The sequence below is a fragment of the Camponotus floridanus genome, unplaced genomic scaffold (assembly GCF_003227725.1).
Source record: "Camponotus floridanus strain SB8 unplaced genomic scaffold, Cflo_v7.5 scaffold50, whole genome shotgun sequence".
In the NCBI taxonomy this organism is placed as follows: domain Eukaryota; kingdom Metazoa; phylum Arthropoda; class Insecta; order Hymenoptera; family Formicidae; genus Camponotus; species Camponotus floridanus.
The window spans coordinates 52,854-75,496 of NW_020229659.1; the positions used below are offsets into that span (position 1 = coordinate 52,854).

Here is a 22,643-nt window from a genome sequence, read left to right on the forward strand (position 1 = left end):
ACTATCATTCGCTCGGAACTCGATCTCAAAAGTTTGCTTTTTAGATATAACTGGAACATTACAAAGCACGCGTCATTTAATTCCTTTTTTTATGTAATATAATCTGAAAAAATATATATATAATATTAACTGATATAATTATGTATATATGCTTAAATATATATATATAGATCTTAGATATATATGTTATATCTAATGTATTTTTCTTTTTTCTTGAAATTTAATTTTAAAGAATGCAAACAATACTTTTTATTTCTTATATTTATTTATCCTAAATATTTACGGATCATAACTATTGAAAAATAAAAAAATAAATTATCTTATTTCAATACTACTTGACAATTTTGTTGAAAAAAGAAATCATATCCACAATATGACTTTACTAAATCTACTATTAAAAGAACAATAATTTTAAGATATTCTGCATATGAAACACGAGCGTTAAATATGATAAAATGCCTGATAAAATATATGCAAATATATATAAAATATTAAGTTTTAAATACTTAAATTTAGCCGTTTCTAATCAATAAAACACCATAATTCTTAAAAAATAATTATATACAATAATTATAAATAATATATTAAATAATATAATTTATCATATATTTTTAATATTAAATATACAATATTATAATCTATCTTCTATTTTCTCTTTTTCTTTCTTTCTATTAATATTACATACTCTTTGTATTTATTAATATTACATATTAATCACATATGGAGATAAATACATTCAATATTTGTAATAATTTAAAAAAAAATTATATTAAAATACATAACGTATAGTAATACTTTTTCCCTATATAGAGAACAGTAGTAATTAAAATTATAGTTTAATAAATCAAGATTATAAACATAAAGTTTACATTATAGATCAAGTATTTATCTACTTCATTTATTCCATCTATAAATCCAGCGAATAAAAACTGACATTAATATCCATTAATTAAAATCGAGCAAAACATTCAATTCTCAAAGATTATTAAAACTTTTATAATGTCTAAAAAATTTCTTCAAAGTGTATAAGACTTCCTTAAACGTCTTTGTAAACTTTAATTAAATATGATCGTTGCGTAAACAGCACTTAAAAGTTTAATTTTAATAAATTAAACAGTGCGTAAAAGAAAATAGCACAATTTTTCAATCGATTTTCATGTCGTGCATCACAGTTTTTCAGTTTTCGCCGGACGCGGACGCAATTTACGGACGCAAATAGCGTAACGGCAAAATTTGACGAGGAAAAATGAGGAAGCACGACGGATGGACGAAGGAATGCTCATGTCCTCGACGTGGCATCCATGAGCCGGGAGTCGGCTGGGCAAATGCGAATACGAGTCCTATTCCAATTCCAGCAAGTTAATTGGAATTGTTTGCTGCAGACACCGCGAGCCGTTTGCCCTCGCGCCCTTCTGAATCCTATACCTCGAGCAGCGCCTTCTCTTTGTCGTTGGTCTTCCCCTGGCTACCGTTATCGTGACTTCAACATGAAACTCACACTAGCCTGGCAGTCTGGTCGCGTTCATGCAGTTCCTGACATCCTAAGAGCTATTAATTTCTACCATCCATCCGATGCTTTGCGTTAGAATGCTTGCTCGTGTTCTTTTGAATTGCCCAAATAATCTTACTATTAAAAGAATGAATAACATATTTATCGTCTTCACGATACATATACATCTGTTTAATTAATTGCAATATTGAGCACGAAGTTTAATATTATTTCTATGTAGAGTTGAGTTGTTAAAATAAGCATATACAAATACATTAATTATATAGGTAACTAACTGTATTATACAATTTTGCTAATAAGCACAACAATTAAAAATATTATCATATACAATTTGCATGACTTGTAAAATATTATACTTATAAGATTTTTTAATCAGAGAATTATTTAAAGAGACATTCTTATTTCATTCTTATGCTTATTTCAATATTGGATTATTTTTTTATTAGAATATAATTTACACAATTATATTAAAATTATATTAAATTTATGATTCTCAACTTCTTCAGAATAAATATCGCACTTTTTCGTTGAAACCTGGCGATGAATTATTCGTTCGTATTAGGCAAATCGAATCGTTTAAGTGAATTCTGAATGTTCGAAAGAGGAAAGTAATGAATTTTACATATATGGGAATTTTTGTACTTTCAATTTTATAATTTGTTTTGCTAAATCACGTATTTTAATAAATATAAAATTAATGTAAAATGTTAGACAAAATCGATTATTTTATCGATTTATTCCATTCTTTTATCAAGAATATCATGTTAAAAAAACATATATTTTTGTTTAAGACAATAATAATACATAATTCTCAAAAATACTACACTTTAGCACATAATTTTCATAATTATTATAAATTATTAGACTCTCTCTTATTTCCATTATATAAATATTGGGGGGAAACGTTTGAAAAATTTGTCAAAAAACAAATAATTCAATATCTTCGATGCGATTTTGATATCTTCTTGTCTCATTCAGAAGATATCATTACATAGTCTTTAGTTTCTTTTAATAATTTTGCAAAAATTGAAACGTTTAAATATTTCTCTACAATATTTATAGAAAAGCTCAATAAAAATATCAGCTCAATCAAAATATTTTTTATACAGAATTTATTAATAATTTATCAAGTGCTATCGAAATATTTCTTATGCAGAAATGATTAATAATTTATCAAGTGCGTTCTTCTCTGGCACTTAAAATTTTTTAGATAACATTTAAAATCTTTTAGATTATCGTATAATTTTAATATTTGGAGCGATATTTGTAAATGTCTATATGTAATAGTAATATTATAAAAAATAATTTTATAAATATCTTATATTTTTCTCTATTTCTAATTATCATCTATAGATGCTTTTTTTGCACAATCGAAACGTATCAAGATTAGTTGAAGTGTTCGCTGAAATTTTCTTCGTGATAAACTTTTTCTGGTTATCGATAAGCTCATTTTATCATTGATTTATTTCATTGTATTTATTTGATTTTATTTCAGATAATTATTAATGATTCATCGCGCAACTTGATCAGAATAAATTCTAGAATATACTTCAAATCTTTTTCTAATTAGAGAATTAAGACAATAAGTTATTTTACCAAAAACAATAATTATAGCGATTATCATATTTATTATTATGATCCTTTCATTAAAATTTCATGTAAAAATTTATATCAACAAAGAATTAGATTTACGATATGTCTCATTCATTTATTGATTTTACTGATAAAACCTTTATGGAAGATAATTATAAAAAAATTCAAAGAAATCTTGATAATTCTTCTTTCTCACAGACTTTGCTTTCTATAAATATATTTCAATTGTTTATTATAATCTCCAATGTGTATATATCTCTAATTGTTAAGTTATATAATTATCATATGTATTTTAATTATTCTATGTTATATAATTTTTATATATATTTTAATTACACTGAAATATGCATGACAATTAAATCAAAAATTAAAATTGTTAAATATTCGTTTATTTTTTATAATTTGAGCATTATTTTCGTATACATTTGTTTATAATACTGAATATATTAACTGAACATTGCTTTGAACGTATATATATATATATATATATATATATATATATATATATATGTACATGCATTATATAAATATTAATTATAAGCAAAATTGATAGACAAGAATTAATTAAATATTTGCTTCTTTTTTTATTATTACTTATTACTATTTATTTTTATTATTACTTATAATTATAATAGAAAATAAGGATAAATAAATAAAATAAGCACTTTAACAAGGCGCAAAATAAATTTATTTTTTATTACACACAGGCAATATATAATTGAATCTAAGAGTTTCTATCTTATTACATTACTTATCTTATTACATTAGAGTGTATAATTGCATAAATTGCGAATGATAAATATATTTGATATTCAAAATGTTACATAATTTTTTATTTAAAGCCAATAATTCTGCTACCAAATCGCTGGAATCCCGCTAAATCTAATCCTTTTTCATTGCTTTTTGCAACAAGTTGTTTAACAGGCTCTTGAGCAGCTAGATTATTGGCAAGGTTTACGAACTCTTCGGATGTAATGGCGTCATAAAAATCTTTAAAGATTTTGGATTTTGATATTTTTTCTTCATAAAGAGCATCGATCTTTTCGAAAGGTAGCAAAGAATAAAGATCGTCGAGCAATGCTTTCACTCCACCGCCGACTTCTTGTGTTTTAATTTGAGCTTTAAGGAAGTTTTCTATTTTAGGGGGTACATAATCTTCCATACCGATGGCTTTGTGCAATTCCTTGATTTGTTCAATAATATTGAGTCCATGGTTTTGAAGATATAGCACAAATTCCTGATGCTCCTTAAGAGCTTCGGTAGCACGTAGCAGATCATGAAATTCGGATGTTGTCACGAATTGGACAGCGTTCTGTACTTCTTTATCTTCGTTTAAATACTTGACCACTATGTCAACCATTTCTTGCGCTGGAAGGAGGTAGAAAAAATCAACAAAATGTTCCTCTAATGATTTAACATGGTCCGGGAAAGTAATGCCGAATAAAAGATAGAAGATATCTCCTACAATTTTCAGATTCACCTTGTCCTTGAGGCCATTTTGAATAATTTGCACGGATTGACTTTCAAAAATCTTGTTAACGAGTACTTGGAAGTTCTCAGACTTGATTTCGTTAACAAGGTCAACGAAAGGTGTAGAGTTTTTCAACTTGTCCACATATACGCTAATAAAAGCATCATAATTGAAGAGCCTCTTAACATCTCTAAACAATCCTGCGAGTCCACCGGTTTTTTGCTTGATTCCATTATGTTTATAGAAGAAATGTTTATATTCAGATGTAGGCGTAGGTACAAGTGAAGATGTGGGTCCAGCCGTCGATCCAGATGTAGGTGCGGGTGAAGATGTGGGTCTAGCCGTCGATGGAGATGTAGGTACGGGTGAAGTTGTTGGTGTAGATGTAGGTGAAGAAGTTTCCGTAGGTGTAGGTGTAGGTGTAGGTTTACTAGATGTAGGTGTAGATTCACTAGGTGTAGCTGTAGGTTTACTAGGTGTAGCTGTAGATTCACTAGGTGTAGCTGTAGGTTTACTAGATGTAGGTGTAGATTCACTAGGTGTAGCTGTAGGTTTACTAGGTGTAAATGTAGGTTCAATAGATGTAGCTGTAGATTCACTAGGTGTAGCTGTAGGTTTACTAGGTGTATCTGTAGGTTCACTAGGTGTAGGTGTAGGTTTACTAGGTGTAGGTGTAGGTTCATTAGATGTAGGTGTAGGTTCATTAGGTGTAGGTGTAGGTGTAGGTTTACTAGATGTAGATGTAGGTTCATTAGGTGTAGGTGTAGGTTCACCAGGTATAGGAGATGGAACCCAAGGTGGTATTAGTTCGTTGATCTCGAGAGCTCTATTAATCTGATTTAATATATTGTAGATATCGATGTTTTGCCCGTATAGACCATTAATAAATTCAGTCACTTCGGGAATAGACTCGAAATCTATAACTAGATTTTTGAGTGTAGGTGTGGTTGTAAGGAAATTAATAGCAGCTTGTACTTCAGAATCATGCTTCGCGTAATACGCAGCCACTTGAACAATTTTTTTCACAGGGACTAAATCTAGAAAATCCTGGAAATCTTCATGAAGAGGACCATACCCGAAATCTGGGAACTGATGAGATTGGCCCAGGCCGATAAAGGCCAAGATAGCAAATAACGCTAATGTGATTTTCATCTGCAAATATATCATAATCGCGTATTTGATAAATGTATATTGTGTAAATACTTAGAAATATATTACAACATATTTTAATGTATGCAAATATAATATATATATGTAAAATTTATAAAATTTACAAGCACATTGATAAATTATAAGAGACATATAAGAGAAAAAGAGATAATAATTATTAAGTTGGTTAAAGTTAAATTGGTTCTTATATGTGTTTCTTATATCATTGATATTTTTACGTAAACAAAAATATAACAACTTCTAAATTAAAGTAGGAGCTTTAGAATAGAAGTATGTATAATATATTAATGGGTTCTTTTTTTTTCTCAAGTAAAATCTATTAAGAATTAATTAATCAATTAATCTGATTTATGCAAAAAAAAAAAAAATATATATATATATATGTATATAATGTAATACACACACACACACACACATACACACATATGTATTACATTTATATATATATATATGTATGTATTATATAATATATGTGAGTATATAAAATTTTTCTTACGTATATTAGTGATTAATTGATTGATTAGTTCTTAGTAGATTTTACTTCGTACGTAGAAAAAAATTAATTTTAAAAAATCAATTATAAATATAGATTAATTAGATATAGAAGATTAAACAGAAAAATTTTTTACAAATATAATTCATTATTAATAAGTTAGGAAAAAATTGACATTTCATTAAACTTTTAAACTTTTATTAAAAAGGAAAAAATTTGATTCTGAAATTATTTATAAAATAACTGAAATAGGAACGATAGTTTCGTAAAAACACTTTTTTTAAGGAAAATTTTCAAGAAAGTGTATAAAAAAGACTTCTTACTTACCTTATGACAGCTGTGAATGCGCTTTGAAGTCTCCCTCTCTGAATAATTATTCTATATTTATATACTGCTAATATCAAGTTATATAAAAGACTAGATAAGATTGTGACCAGATTGGGATACTGATACATAAAAAAAACTAGAATTATTTGATATAGTTTTTGACAAAAAACATGAAAGTTTAGATTATTTTTTTCTGTATACGTAATGTATCAAATAATGAAAAAAATTATTAAGAAATGTAGATGCATTTTATTATTTATATTATGCGATAAATTAAGAATTTATATATAAACTTGCTCATTTAACAGCTATATATACTCTTAAGTTAAATATTTTAATAAAATAACCTGTTTAAATGTTAGTTTAAAAATTAGTTTAATTACAATATATTTTACACATTTTGTCTTACAATTCTTATTTTGATATTATAATGACTAATCATTTATTTTTTGGCGTAAGTTATGATCGAAACTTTGATATTGTTAATATCTTAACTTTTCTACAATATAATCATTTTTAATAAATGGTTTATCATTTTGATTTGGTTGATATCTTGTTATTAATGATATTTATCTTACTCGATATCTTAAAATCAGATTACGCATATTTTTCGTAGAATAATATTCTTATTTCTCTTTCTTATATTGAACTTCATATCGTGAATTTTATGGAATTAAAACATATCGATAATTTGATATTGATTATATCGTTGTGTGTGATTTCGTGTCATATCCTGGAACATGTACTTAACACAATTTATCGGTAATATCGACTTCTTTATTTCTCGTTATTATATGTCGTTATTATATCTCTCACAACAAATTATCTAAGAACACATAACATACTACAAAACAAGTTATTTCTAGAAATATATTTGTTTATAAACTACAATTATTAAAAATAATAAAATATAAATCTAAATATAATCCAAAATATAAATTTTATTGCAAGTATTACTTTGATAAGTAATTAAAAATATAGTCTGATTTGCTTACAATATAACAATTCTTTATATTATTAAAAGATAATATATATATATATGTGTGTGTGTGTGTGTGTGTGTGTGTGTGTGTGTGTGTGTGTGTGTGTGTGTATAAAACATACAATATTCTTGTCGGATATTCTCGATTAATCCGTTGACATCGAGCAATCGGCAAGAAAATTTTAACAACAAGGATACAACATTTTATGTATAAAATTATATTAATTAAACTGTGTAAAAATAGCAAACATTTTTTTACAAACAGTATTTCATGAAATATATTGTTTCAAATGAAAAATGGATTGTAGATAAGAAATACTGATACGGAAAAGATAAACAATATAACATTTCATGGAATTTGTCATATTTAATGATTTATCAAGTAACGTTTACATTTTTAGAAATCGGAAATAATCTTATCCAGTTCTTGTTTTTGAAGCAATATATTAAGAAGTGCACAGCGATGTCTTCAGTATATACGAGACTTACACGAAAGATCCTAAACACGAAGATCAGTGTATCCACAACTGTTACGGTAAATAAATAATCTTTATAAATATTTTTCGAGAATTATACTTATTCAATTTCTATTGCTAGAATTATTTTAACTAGAATTATTTAATAATTATAGTTTTTTATTTTCATTATAAATTATATGACTAATATATAGTTAATCTTACTTTTTGACATAAATTTGATTATAGTATAATTTTTTAATAACTTTACAACTAAATTTTATACAAATTTACAATTATTTCGAAAATTAAAATTCAATAAAATTTTATTTAAAATTAATTTAATTATTATAAAGATTTTTTGTATATATTTCTATATTAATTATAATTTCTACAGTAATAATCTGTGTATTTGGGAGAATATAACTCAAAAATTATAGTTAATAATAAAATAAATAATATTCTTTTTAGTTCTGTAACATTTGATTCTTTGGCAGTAGATAAATAAAAATAATTCTTTCTTTCTTCCTCTCTTTTCTTTCTTTTATGGGATATATTTTCACGAGCAGTTTAAGCAAATATTATAAAAAATAATCTTTTATACATTTTAATAATACATAGTAATATTTTTTAACTTTGATGACATGAAAGACATAAAATAAAAAAAATTATACTTCTTTTTTAAAAATATATTATATATACATTACATGCAACTTTTATATAGCTGTATATAATTATGACAAAGTACTTTGTGTGTGTGTGTGTGTGTGTGTGTGTGTGTGTGTGTGTGTATACATATATATATATATACATATAATTAATAATATTATAGTAATTATTTTTTTGTTATTTTTCTTACATCAAATGTAATCATGCAATTTTCAAAAAGATTATTTTTAAAATATTATTTTAGTGGACTTATTGCATGTTTATACACGTACATAAATAAAATATGATATATCCATCAAAATAAAGTATTATAATAAAAAATTATTAATATTAATTAAGTATTAATTAATCATAAGTATTAATTTATGACATAGGTATGTTATATATTTATAGATGAAATTCACGTTAACGTTATCTGCCATCTTGGTTATTATCGGCCTGGGCCAAGCTCATCAATTTGCGAATTTCGGTAAAGGTCCTCTTCATGAAGATTTCCAGGATTTTCTAGATTTATTACCTCTTGAAAAAATTTCTAATATTGTGGAAGACTACTGGAACAATGATCCTGAATTGAAAGCTGCTATTGAATATGTCTTCACCTCAGGTCTACTGAAAGACTTCTACACAGAATACGAAGCTATTCCCCAAGTGATCGAGTATTTTAATTACCTGCAAAAAGAAGGAATTGATATTTACTCCGCAATAAACGAAATAAACAAAATTCTTGATATCAAAGAGCTCGTACCACCACGCATGTCTTATACGAATTCTACGATCCAAAAGAGAACCGGTGGAATCGCCGGATATTACAAAGACCTCTTCGCAACGCTTCCTCTTGACAAGATTATTCACCTCTACGCGCAGAAATTAAAAACTTCTCTAGCTTTTGTCAGATATATCAATGAAATTAAGTCTAATAACTATCAGCAGATTGTCAACAAAGTTTACGAAATTAAATCCTTTAAGATTATGAACAATGGCCTCAAGAGCAAAGGAGTAAATACAGAAATTTCTGAAGATATCATGTATATCGTTTTTGGTCTCAATGTACCATCAAATTAAAGCATATTATACATATCCTGCGCATATGATCATTTTTATGATCTTTTAGAACTTATATCAGTAGAAGAATATAATAAAATATTCATTTATAAAAATGTTTATTTATATAAATGAGAATAAAAAAGAATAAAACCCTCTTATATACTTGTTTACAACCAACTTCTCCATCATTAGTTATGTGTTACTAAATCTCTTAAGAAACAAGCGTTCAAAATCTGTAGAAGACTGGATTAACTCTTTATGTCTATTATGTTCAGATATTTTATAAGATTTATAATTATCGGTATGGAGGAACTTGAGCTAAAATAAACAATACCTACATTTTAATTGTAGAAAAACAGCAATAAAATAATAAGAATATTCAATAATTTTTATATTATTACTTTTGAAAAAATCTTAAAAGAAGCTGCAGATTTCTAAAGTGTTTGCTGATTGTATTACTAAGTTGAAATTATTCGGATAAAAATAAATACCGGATATGCGGAAGATTATCGATAATTTATACGCTAAAATTTAATAAAAAAATATTTTTTTAAAAATTGGAATTTTAGATGAAATTAATTGCCAGAATATTTAATTAATTCCTTTAAAGATCTTAATTATTAAAATCAATATATAAGTGTATATATATATATATATATATATATATATATATATATATATGTGTATATATTTTTTTAAACATTCCCAATTTGCAGTTATATCATGTATAGTAATATGTTTTAACATTATTGGTAAATATAAACTTTTGAACTAAATAAAATTTGTTGAAATAAATAATAAAATAATAAATAGTTTTTTTACAATTAATGATAATTTTATATCGCTTTATATATATGTATATTTATATCTTTATAAGCATCTATAATTATTGAATATTACTTATTTTCTATTATAAAAATAAAAAGTTAAATTTGCTAAACAAAATAAATTTTACCTGCCTATAAACTATGAACTTGAGAACAATAAACTTTACGTTTCCTTCGATGTAACTTTCTTCTTCAACTTTCTTTTTTTTTTTGTTAAAATTAGCTTTGTTTCTTTTCCGTCAACAGAGTGGTTTATCAATGATAGCACACGTTATTTTCTGAGCAAATTATATCGTCGCTAAATGTAGATTTTTATAATATATAAAAATTTTTAGGTCTCAATTGCCAAAATTAACAATTTTAATGTAAACAATCTAAATATATAAGCAATTAATAATTGTTTAGAAAAATTACATATATATATATATATATATATATATATATATATATATATGTAATTTATATATATATATATATATATATATATATATATATACATATATAAAGATGCTTTTTATTTAAAAATTATATATAAAAAATGTTGCGAAATTAATGAATCTTACAAGAATCCCAATTAAATGATTTAATTGAGTGATTTTAACAGTGGGTAATAAGTTGTGGGTAACAAGTGACTTTATGTATAAATTTCCTGATTTTCTAAATTGATGAACTTACAAATTAATTCAATGCTCACATCTTTCATTTCCAATTACAGTTTCTTCGTAGGAAAAAATAATCTTCCTTTTTAAGTTTTACATCACCAAATATAGAGTTGCACTAAAATTACACTATTGCACTAAAATATATAATCTCTTCCATTAAATTATGTTAAAAAACCTGTAATAAAATACATATCTGAAATCTTGTTTTAAAATATTTTTTTCAATATATTTTATTTTAAATACATATTTTTCTTTATATTGAAATATTTTTCTTATAAATTTTGTTTACTCTTGGAGAAGATGATAAATGCTGCAAATATATAAATGTCGATATTTTATTTCGATCGTTTCTATTGTTTCTATCACAAATTGATTCACAATTGATAATTTTAAATCACATTGATGTAATGATAAAATATTAAATGTATCATTTTTGAAATTTTTTCATTAATATTATATTTTCCAAAACAAATTGATTCCGAGCTTTTCTAGTAAAGAAACATCATCATTATGTCTTCCTTAGCACACCGAAAGTTTTACCAATCATGAGAGAAGGCGACTCATGCACCGTGTGTTACGAATGACTTTGTGCGCTCGCACCTATTCGATAAATAAGAAAAGACAAGTCAGTGCAGGTGTGACGCTAACTTTTAAAAGAAAGCTAAAGAGTTGGCATCCGATTTCTCGTACTAAAGCAAAAATGAATACCGTTAGTCGTAGGATGATTACAGCATGAAGAAAGCAAAACTATGAGATAAAAATAGTACGGAGAGAGTCTAAGAAAAGTGTAGATGCTAACGGCGTTTCTTTAATTAAAATTGTTACGATTTAATAAGCCTCGAAATTTATCATTGGCGTAATGAGAAGTCATAAGAAGAATAGTAAGATTGAGCAAAACGAGAAAGATTTCTAAAAGAGAAATGAAGAGAAATCGAACTGATAAACGAGCGTCTTAACGTTTGCGGAGAAAGAGATTACATGATAATAAGTAAAGAAAAAAAATAGAAAGCAAGAAAAAGAGATGCATTAAAGAAAGAAAGAAAGAGAAAAAGACATGGAGAAGAAATCGACTTTTCGATTCTTTAACTTCTCCACTCGATATGAAATATAACTTATATTTACTATATATCATTTATTATTACATAAAATTAATTTAATTCAATGCAATAATATAAAATAGTAAATACTTTTCAGCATCTAAATTTATTATTAAGTTATTAAAATAACGAATAAAATATATGATATCAATCATATTAATTTTTTGGCAAATAAGTAAACTTTTATGTTCATAATAAATTGTACCAATTTGAATTTATACTTTTCTTTAATCTTTGTTGGAAAAAAAATCATGCAAAACATTTTCATTAAATAAATAAAAAATAACATATTAATTTCTCTATATTTTTGTTTTCAAATTTTCAAATATTTTTATGACAAGAATATATAAATTATTATCACATTTATTTTTAATTGTAAAGAATTAACATGAGCAATCAGATTTTATAATTTTATTGTAATAAATCAAATTATAATAAGAAAAAGTTAATTTTTTATACTGTGTGTAAAGATAGGTGCCAGATTTATTCGTCTCTAATTTCTCAAGAAAAGATGAAACTTTGTGATCTTCTATATCTTGCACTGCACTACGTTTAATTGGCAACGGCGGTAGCATCGGCTTCATAATTGTACTTCGAAGGAGATCCCCGTTTCCTCTGAAGTTCCACCTGTGCGCGGGGTTGCAACGGCAAGTCATATCAAATTATTTTCTCTTGCTGGCCAGAAAACTTTTGCTCGATATTATGGCGGCATGTGGCGGTAACAGCCTGCCGTGCCGGTCCTATCGTTACCGACATAACGGCCTCGAGGATTTTCACAGTAAAACAAGAAGAACCAACTAAGAAAATGTGTTCGGTATTGCATTAAAGCGGCTTGCCGCCGGGCAGAATTCCGTAGGTAATTTAGATACTACATTCCATATCGATACGCAATAACGGATGCGTACGTAAAAACGTATTTTGGAATTTCAACAAAATTACAAGATGCTACAAAAAAAGTAATTATATTTTGATATTTTACCGGTTAATTTATGGGAGAAAAAAATTATATAATAATTTAAATATAGTTTTAAATATATTTTTAAATATATTTCTATAAAACACAAAATAATATAATATACGTAAGTCTTTGCCAATCACAAATAATTTTTTTTAATTAATAATTAATCGATCCTTTTATTTTTAAATTATTCTTTACATATATTATTCCTTTATTTCTATTAAAATTATATTTTAAAATTATGTATACTGTACAATATTGAGTAGGTGTAAAATCATTATCATTATTATCATTAGCTATTAAAGAGTTAATAAAATTAATAATAAAGATATTTACTTAAGAACCAAATATCAAAGATTTTTAATCATATTCATCGATCATCTTACAATTATTAATCATGGCTTATATCTCAGTTATAAAATTTATTGTGCTAACGATTTAAATTTATTTAGGAACATATACATATAAATTAAACACACAGATCTCTCTAAGTTTTTCGGCGCTAAAGATCTTTCTAATATCAAAAGAGAAATGATCAATTTCCAAAGCGGACGAGAAGGAATACCTTATAAAAGCGTGGAACGACAGTACAAAAAAAGCGAGCGAAAAAAAGTTGTGCTTTACGGTGCATTATTCGAGAGCGACATCGGGAATTGGTGACCGACTAAACTCGGCCAATCGGAAGTTTCTCATGTTTGATGGTGGAAAAAAGCCCCCGAGTGGCCCAAAGGTCAACGACGGTGCGGGGAGCAAAGCGCTTCTTTCAGTCCTTTTAGTGTTACGTTCGTGTTATGTTACTTGCTTTAAGGAAGGTTCCTGGACAAAGGAGGACTCCGGGACGATTTTGTGTTGCCGAAGAAGCGGAGAGGTTGCCCGCTAGAAAGTGGCAGAAAAGGTGGCCGTAACAAATCCTCCACAAGTAATCGAGGTCGTGCCTCGGCAAGGTTTTACTCTCGAACACTTAACTCTATTGCGATTGGATTCTCCAGCTGCCTGTAGTACGCTCACTATCGCCCGTTTCGTTTTCTCGCTACTTTGCCGCCCTCGCCCCGTTTCGCGCGCCCATTCACCCCTTTGTCTCTTTCTGTACTGCTCCTCGACCACCTATATCGTGGAACACCTCGGTGGTTTCTTACACGTGGAAACCTTATTACAGGCGACACGATAAAATACCCCAGAGAGACGAAGGAGACCGTTGCTCGAGTACCAGCACCACTATGAACACTGACAGGGTGCAGTGAGAAAGAACGATACAAGGACAACTCTGTAGTAATGAGAACTTTTAAAGAGTGTACATACAAAAATATATTTAGAAATGCGTAAAAAAAAATATATATATATATTTTTTTTTACGCATTTAAAAAAAAAGCAGTAAAAAAATAATAGTTTTTTTACATACACGCACACATTCATTATAAAAAGTACAAATAACTGTATCTCATAGACAAAGCTTTTTAAAAAATTAATATCTTTTACTCTCTCTCTCTCTCTTGAATTCTTGTAAAAAGAACTATACATGTATTATATACATGTATAGTTGTACATATATACATGTATTTTTATTATTTTTTTATAGAGATAGATTATAGAAATAACATGTAATTCAGAAATTGAATTACTATAAAAGTCTTTGAATTATAATGATATAAATAAGATAAAATCGTTAAAACTGTTAAATATAAATAATATAATACAATTATTTTTTAATCATATAATAAATAATTATGTAAAAATTATTAATGATATATATAAATACATTTTTACATAATAATTATCAGAATATCTTTACAAATTTAATAATTAATAATTTTTGAAAGAGAAAGAGAAAGAAAATTAGGTGATTTTATATTAATTCTGTCATTAAAAAATCATTGTACGGTTATTTCATTTACTGTATAAATGAGACAAATGATATAAAATGTTTAAAAATTTATTAGAATTTTAACAAAAAGTTATTACATTTATTTCGAAATAACAACACTGGATTCTTAACGGTCAGTGTAGAAAATGTGACTTTCGCGCCGCAGAATTGCGGGATCGTCGAGGAGAAGAGCGATAAAGAACCGTAGGGGTTAGCAACCTCGGTGGACGTGCACAAGTTCGCTTGTATTTCAATGTCGGGACATCCGGCCACTCCGACGAGTGATGTGGTCTGCTATCCCCGTACATCCGGCCGTCGCCAAACACTGTCGTGTGCGTTCGCCCTTCCGTATGTTTGCCTGGGTTCAACTTTCCTCGGCGCCATGGGCCTGACTGTCACGAGGTGACCGCCTAACGCACGACCCTTCAGCCTCTGACGCGAAAACCGCGTCATTGCGGGTTACATAGTAATACAGCTACATGTGCCACGAAAAATGCTGTTGCGAGGCAGCAGAAAGCTCGAAAACGCAAAGCTGCTAAACAAAGTTTGTTGACAATGTCTTTGCTACATATGTAGCTTTATGATTTAGCTCTTTAACAAATAGACTTAAAACTTTAGCATAAAACATGTAGTAGAAATAGTTTGTCAGCAGAATTATTGTTATATATTTTTCGTATACATCATACAACTAGAAATATAAATAATATTATATTTTCTAGATTTTATATTTAATTCAATCAATTAGACGTAAATAATAAAATATTACGCATAATAATTTAAGCTTGATATAAGAAAAGATATCATTTTAATCTTTATTAGATAAACAAACAAACTAAACACTTAAAATTGTATATATATATGTGTGTATGTGTGTGTGTGTGTACACTAACACACACATATAGCTATATAAGATAAATAATAAATTTTATATGACTAACCTATTCATAATGTTTTTACACAATTTTATAAATTCTATCTAATAATTATATATCATTTCTTCTTTTTCTATTGTTAGATTTACAAATACATTATATATATATATATATATATATATATATATATATATATATAAAATATATATATATATATATATAAAATCTTAATAGAATCATATATCTTTAGACATATGACATTTGTGCCAATTCGATCTTCGTCCTAATTTCGTACAAATTATATGCAATGGTGCTAAACCTCAAATATTATTTCAGGAAATTCAGTCTAATAATAATTTTACGTGAGAATTAATAATATATGATATTATTGAAAATTGCTTGATAGTCCATACGATTATGCAGGTAAATTGTTCGTTCATATTAATTGGATACTCGGCACATTGAAATATTTGTTAATATTTCTTATCGTACAAATATATTACAAATATATATTACATATAATTATGAATATTACTAATTTTATATTTTTAATGATTACATCTCTTTTACATCTTTTAAAATAAGAACAACCGCCACTGTTTTATCTGATGGATCGTATAATAATCTAAGAATTAAATCTATTAATCTAAAAAAAAGAAGAAAATTACAAATGTAAACGAAGATTAATATTCCTCTTTGCGACGTTAATAATTCGATCAGATTTATCAATAAGATACAGGTGATAAAGTGATAATGTCATACCACCCGGTGTTAAGACTAGATTATCGAATGTGCCTTTGCATCATCTACATGTAGCTACGTGGAGTCCCGATAACGAGCAAACTTTCGGCCCCGGCCACTCGAGCAAAGTAATTATGCTCGTATTCCTCGTCGAGTTACATTAATTAATGTCGGCTGCAGGGTGAGACTGTGACTTGCAAGGTAAGAGCATTCTTGAGAAGAACCTTTGCAAAGTAAACACATGTGTTACTATCAATAAGATTGAACGCTAATTCGAGATAATACGCTATAGCGAATCTTTTGCAATTAATAATATCTATAAAAATATTGTAATAGATATGCTATATTTCTCGATTATCAAATTAATTTTACTTATTTTATATATCATTTCTTTCTATTTTAACGTAATAACTTGCGGAAAATTAAAAAATAAAGTTATTGCAGAATATTAAATATTATTTTAATACGTACATGTATCAAATAATATTAATTTAATTTAATATATAATTTAAATCGATAATAGAGAAGGTTATTTGATAGATTTATCTTATAATAATAGGGAAAATTACTGTAGATGATAGAGAAGATTATTAATTTAAATCGATAATAGAGAAAGGATTATTTGATAGCTATATTTTATATTTACTGATTTTGTTTCTACATAATCAATTCTTATTTAATTGCCACTACATTTTATCTAAATGAATTGTATATCATCTTATCATATTCTCTGCTATCACAGTATTTGTCAAACTCTAGAGATAATTGATAAAAAGTTACTGATAATATTTCACCTACATAACAAATTTCAAAAATAATATTTTAGGTCGTTTGTTACATAATATATTCTAATTTATCTGATAGAGATATTATGATATATACATATTATGATACACACATGTCCTATATAACGTAATCTAAAATCATCATCTTTTTTGTAAATTTTAAATACGTGCAAATAAATAGATACGAGTAATACACTTAAAGTGAATGTTTAATTTTTTTGTATGTATTATAAGCATCTTTGCGGTCTAATGAGATCTAGTTCGCTGTATATTGATCTAATGCCATTCTTTTCCGCAAAACGATCAACGTTGCAACGTCCCTTAGGTCATCTATGAAATCACATTTCACCTGTATATATTCTACAGGAGCAATTTTCTCGGGAGCAAACAAGCCAACCTCGCATGCATTAAACTTTGAACAGTCGCACAAGAAGGCAACATAGATGCATATATGGCTATATAGATGCATATAAGACCTGCATATAAGACTTGAGATCCTTCGACAAGTTTGGCAAACGAAATATAATTTTAATCGAGTCACAACTCAAATATTCTACAATATTTTTCGAAATTCACTCTTTCATGAAATGCTTTCAATATCTGTATACGGTTTCCTAAAGTTTCCCTTTGCTTCCAGCTAAGCAGAAAAAAAATCAGCTATCTTTGATTCTTAAAAATATAAAATGCTATTCCATCTTGAGACAAGCTTTATATGAAAAAGAGGAGTCAATGAAGAGATATGCTTATAAATTGTAATAATTTGTAAAATGTCAAACGCAGCTATAAGCCTTAAATTAAAATTTTGTTAAAGTCTATTTCAAATTAAATAAATAGTAAGATAGTGCTCCATTATTTACTTGCGCTTTTGAAGCATGAGTGAGAATCTTCTCCTTTTCAACGAGTTCATGTACCTTAAAATATAAATAGCCATTATAATTATGCTAAACGATATGCGAGACTAACACACAAAAATTATTCAAACACATTATGATTCTCACTATTGTACACATATCTGTGAACTTCTAGGCGGTTTAATCCTGGTTCTGAAATTACCGGGGCGAGACCATAATTCTTGTTCGGTCCAGTGGCGTATACCTTTACTGTCGGCCCCACGAGGGTCAGACCGGCATTGTTTCTGCTGGCGCAGTTTATCTGCATAGAACCACATGTTATTGTTGTGTACTTTGTCCCGCAGACGTGCACCGCTCGTTCGTATCTCGTGATATAATAACCAGTAACGGCAATGCTTTAATCCGGGGAGCCAGCGTGGGGTACAAAGGGTGTGAGCTACGGAAGTAAGCTGATTAGGAAGCCGCTCTCGTCTTCTCACCTCTTGAAACTAACCCTTCACCCCCTTTCTTCGTTCTTGTTCCAATCCCATTCCTCTATCTTCCTCTCTACGTCTCGGCTTCTTTGTTCCTCTGTTTATCTCCGTTCTTGCTTTCGCCTCTTCCTTCCTTCGGCAGCATCTCTGAACCCACGCATACAGACGGACACTAACCGCCCTTCGTCTCGCTCCAATCCTCTCTTGCAGTTTCCCAGGGCTCGCGCGGGATGGTTGGCAACGACAATATATCAAAGCATTATACCTGTCGGTTACGCCTGGTAGAGCGGGAATAAAGTAATTTATAAAGACGACCGGGAACACTTTCATGCCATCCAAGCGTCGTCGTCGACGCCCGATGCTTTTCTGCGGATTCATCGCCAGACGCTCAGCACGCTGCCTGCATCTCTAACGAAGTACACGCGACGTGGAAAGATTACGTTAGTCCTTCAATAGAGAGCCGCGACGAGATCCTTCTAATACGCATCAATTAAACGCAAGTAATAGAATCTTCCGACAGTCATGGAACGTAAATGTAACCTAAAGCGCATCTTTTTACGCTCTTTAGCAGATAAAACTGCACAACTCAATATTATAGAATGTTTCAGCTACTCATGCTTCTTTTCATCCGCAGGCTTTTTGATTAATTTGAACTCAAACGACATTTTTCACGTTATCTCTTTTGTTGGGACTTTTTAATATTCATCATTAAATAATAAATCGGGAATTTATTAAAAATTAATTTAAATAAAATAAAAATTGAAAATTAATTAAATCCTCTCTTTGTCAAGTTATTTTATTACTTTCTTATATTTTATATAATCCATACATCTATACATATTGTCTGTGAATTTTTGTATTAAAAAAATGAAACCATTATTAATAATTTTCGTATGTAAAAAATATTATAATTTTAAAATTACAAACGCGGGCAAGTGTGTTACAAATGGAAGCGAATACTCTGCTGTTTTACGCGCACGAAGAAAAAAAATGTCATTTCGTAAATAAACTATGTGAAGGTAAATGTACACGCATTTTAAAATCCTACACTCTGGCTGAACGTACAACGCCGGCTTGAAACAATACGCGACATGGAAACATTCACAAATATAAATATTTGCTTTCCATTTCATACGTTTTATTCCGAATATGCTGTTATTTTAAATTCTTTAAAGACAAATTCTTTTGTCCTTCGTTACGTGTTGTAACGGTTGAATATAATTTCAAGCATTCACGATATTATAAGATTGTATTTTTATACATTCCAGTAGAGAAAATGCGTATAATTTTGTATTATTAATTCAATATTAAATCGATTAAAGGAAATTGCCTTCTTAATTCGTCTCATGCGCGTAATTGCCTCGATAAAAGAGTAGCGGCAAGATGTCGAAAACTATTTTCAAGATTAATTAAAGTTAACAAGCCTTCTGTTTCGCTAATCAAATACAGAGTTTCGTCGAGAAATGGTAGCCTTTGCTAGCCTGTTTTAGAACTTAATGCCTGAATACGAAATTTATCAAACTCGAAACTTTGAAGTCTGAATTCGCATGCGAACGCATCGCGAATGCGTCTGACGCTTCTTATTACAACAACTAGGAAGACAATCCACTTAATCGCTGCATACAAACTGAATAATCCCCTTGATCTACTGAATACAAACCGCAAATGCTTGCTACGATAAACTTATGTCGCGAATACGAAACTAGTACGTGTCTACCTGCTGTAATGTGACAAATCTCTTAGTTCTTATCTTTCCTACCTTCCTGCCTTTAATTTTATTTATTCCTACCTTGAGCATGACTTTTGACTGGTCAAGTATTTACGATCCCCGATGGACAGCGCGGGCGTGCTTCATATTTTTCACTTTTCGCAAAAATCAACGTGGAAATCCTCAAAGGAGGAAGCCTTCTTCCAACAACGACGGCTACATCTACCGCATAGAGGAGCAGCTCTCCCTCTAATATGTCAGTCTGGATTTAAATTAACAAAAACCCCACTTCTCTCTCTTTAAATATAAAAGGCATTGCATTTAAATATAAGCATTGCGAAGTGTTACATATTAGAATCTGCAATTTGTAGATTTATATTATGTATTTATATTATTATTATTCAAATGAATATTGCTGCAAAAATATTTAGTCTTTTATAAAGTGCAGAATATGTATAAATCGGTTTTATTTATTTATTTATAAACCAATTTCTGATCGATGCAAAATAACGTACCGCGCATATCGAGATTCATTTGATATAAAGGAACAACAGAGAGACGAGATGAGATGAACATTGGAAATCCGTCTTTGTCGCGCGCCGTTACATCGATTTTCCGCGGAGTTATGGCTGCTCGTAAAATTAAAAATTGAGCGCACGGGGAATAGGGAAGTAGATAGGTCGCGGCTACTACACATGTGGTAGCGAATACGCACAGCTGATTCATTCATGTGATTCTACGAACGAAGACGAGCGAGTCACGCGACGACGAATGATAAGGTCGATCACGTGAGTTTTGCAAACACGTGGAATCACACGATGCAACTGATTGTGAGTGACTTGACATTGAATTTGTCCGCTGCAATCTCGATTCCTTGATGATTAATTTGAAATTTAAGAAACTGAATATTCATTTATTCTTTATCGCGTTAGAATATTTCGACAATGAATCGTCTTCAATTAATCAATTACTTGAGAATGTTCGTGAGAGACGTCATTTATCAATCTTGAGGCCTGTAAATGCTTTACGAAACTTCCCTAGGGGCAACTTTGGTCACCATTTCACAAGTAAGAAGGCACATACGTGCGCAGGAAGACAGTAAGATTTTAATCTCTCGTTTTACGTGCAGAGATCGCGGGAAAGAAGTGATAGGAGGATTAATCTCGGAAAGAAATTTACGCGGCGTGCGCGAGTTGCTTTTTAAATTCCATGCCAGCAATCGCGGTAACTCCGCGCCAGCACGTGATAAGGATAACGATGACGATAATCCCGCATCTTCGAGAGTATAAATACGTCTACCTGTGTATGCGTGTCTTTGGCGAAAGTCGAGGAGTCATTTCACCGCCGATACATCGATATTTCGCAAAGTTTCGAAATCAGCACATATCTACTATATCTCGTGACGTAACGCGATTCGACATGCGAATGACATAATGACGGGCAAATAAGTATGGTAATGTCGCGACAGGCAAGTTTGTGGAGCGCGTCGCGATGTGCCATGCCGTTCCGGCTCGTTTAGGGGAACTTAGCGAAATAATTACGTCGCTCCGTGCGTCAGCTTTGCGCGTGGCTGCATCGCGAATTTGTCGTGTACAACACGATAATTTCGTGAAACGCAGTTGGAAGTTGTTGAGAATTGGCGGTAGCACGTCCTACGCGCGCGCGCCAAATTAAAATCATCGGAGCTGACAATCACGCGGAACCTATTTCGCGTGTTGCAAATTTTATAACAGGTTTACGATGCGTCGGATTTAATAACGGCAAATTGTCGAGCCTATAACCGTAAACTAATTTACTCACGCGTTATTATTTTCGTTTATTTAGAATTTATGCGGCTGTACCGTCTGCAAAATAATTGTAGACGCACACATGCGCATGTCGTGCTTTGAGTAGATATTGTGGTACGCTGACATGTAAAACGGGCATCAAAATTTCTTTGGATAAAACTCCCCCAAGTAGATGTCTGAACTTGGAAAACTTGAAGCCGATCGTAAAACTCTTTTGCGAAGGTTGTGCAAACAAGACATTTGCCTCGGATTGAAATCCCTCAGGATCATCTAATCTAATAGTTTTCAGACACTTGAAGAGATTTAA

The 22,643-nt window shown here is 29.3% G+C and overlaps 2 protein-coding genes and 1 long non-coding RNA gene across 3 annotated transcripts; 1 reads left to right on the forward strand and 2 right to left on the reverse strand.

Moving 5' to 3' along the window:
• Positions 1-3,778: 3,778 nt before the first annotated feature.
• LOC105248934 (rhoGEF domain-containing protein gxcI) lies at positions 3,779-6,618 on the reverse strand. The gene is made up of 2 exons (XM_020026789.2): positions 6,565-6,618; positions 3,779-5,726 (listed from the first exon to the last, which is right to left on the reverse strand). The coding sequence occupies exon 2, from the start codon at positions 5,724-5,726 to the stop codon at positions 3,936-3,938; it is 1,791 nt and encodes a 596-aa protein (XP_019882348.2). The 5' UTR covers positions 6,565-6,618; the 3' UTR covers positions 3,779-3,935.
• Positions 6,619-7,289: 671 nt separating this feature from the next.
• On the forward strand, positions 7,290-9,891 carry LOC105248926 (protein G12). The gene is made up of 3 exons (XM_011254007.2): positions 7,290-7,326; positions 7,948-8,081; positions 9,064-9,891. The coding sequence occupies exons 1-3, from the start codon at positions 7,305-7,307 to the stop codon at positions 9,730-9,732; spliced, it is 825 nt and encodes a 274-aa protein (XP_011252309.2). The 5' UTR covers positions 7,290-7,304; the 3' UTR covers positions 9,733-9,891.
• A 6,696-nt stretch (positions 9,892-16,587) lies between these two features.
• On the reverse strand, positions 16,588-19,096 carry LOC112639182. Its single transcript, XR_003123351.1, has 4 exons — positions 18,862-19,096; positions 18,516-18,804; positions 18,375-18,428; positions 16,588-16,956 (listed from the first exon to the last, which is right to left on the reverse strand). It is a non-coding gene; the product is annotated as an uncharacterized LOC112639182 (long non-coding RNA).
• Positions 19,097-22,643: the final 3,547 nt, after the last annotated feature.

What these genes read in the sequence shown, in the direction of transcription:
- LOC105248934 (XM_020026789.2), bottom strand. Translation starts at nt 5,726, where the DNA reads ATGAAAATCACATTAGCGTTATTTGCTATCTTGGCCTTTATCGGCCTG.
- LOC105248926 (XM_011254007.2), top strand. Translation starts at nt 7,305, where the DNA reads ATGTACTTAACACAATTTATCG. An exon ending in GTACTTAACACAATTTATCG is followed by an intron (nt 7,327 to 7,947) that starts GTAATATCGACT and finishes TTACATTTTTAG; the next exon opens with AAATCGGAAATAATCTTATC. An exon ending in GTGTATCCACAACTGTTACG is followed by an intron (nt 8,082 to 9,063) that starts GTAAATAAATAA and finishes ATATATTTATAG; the next exon opens with ATGAAATTCACGTTAACGTT.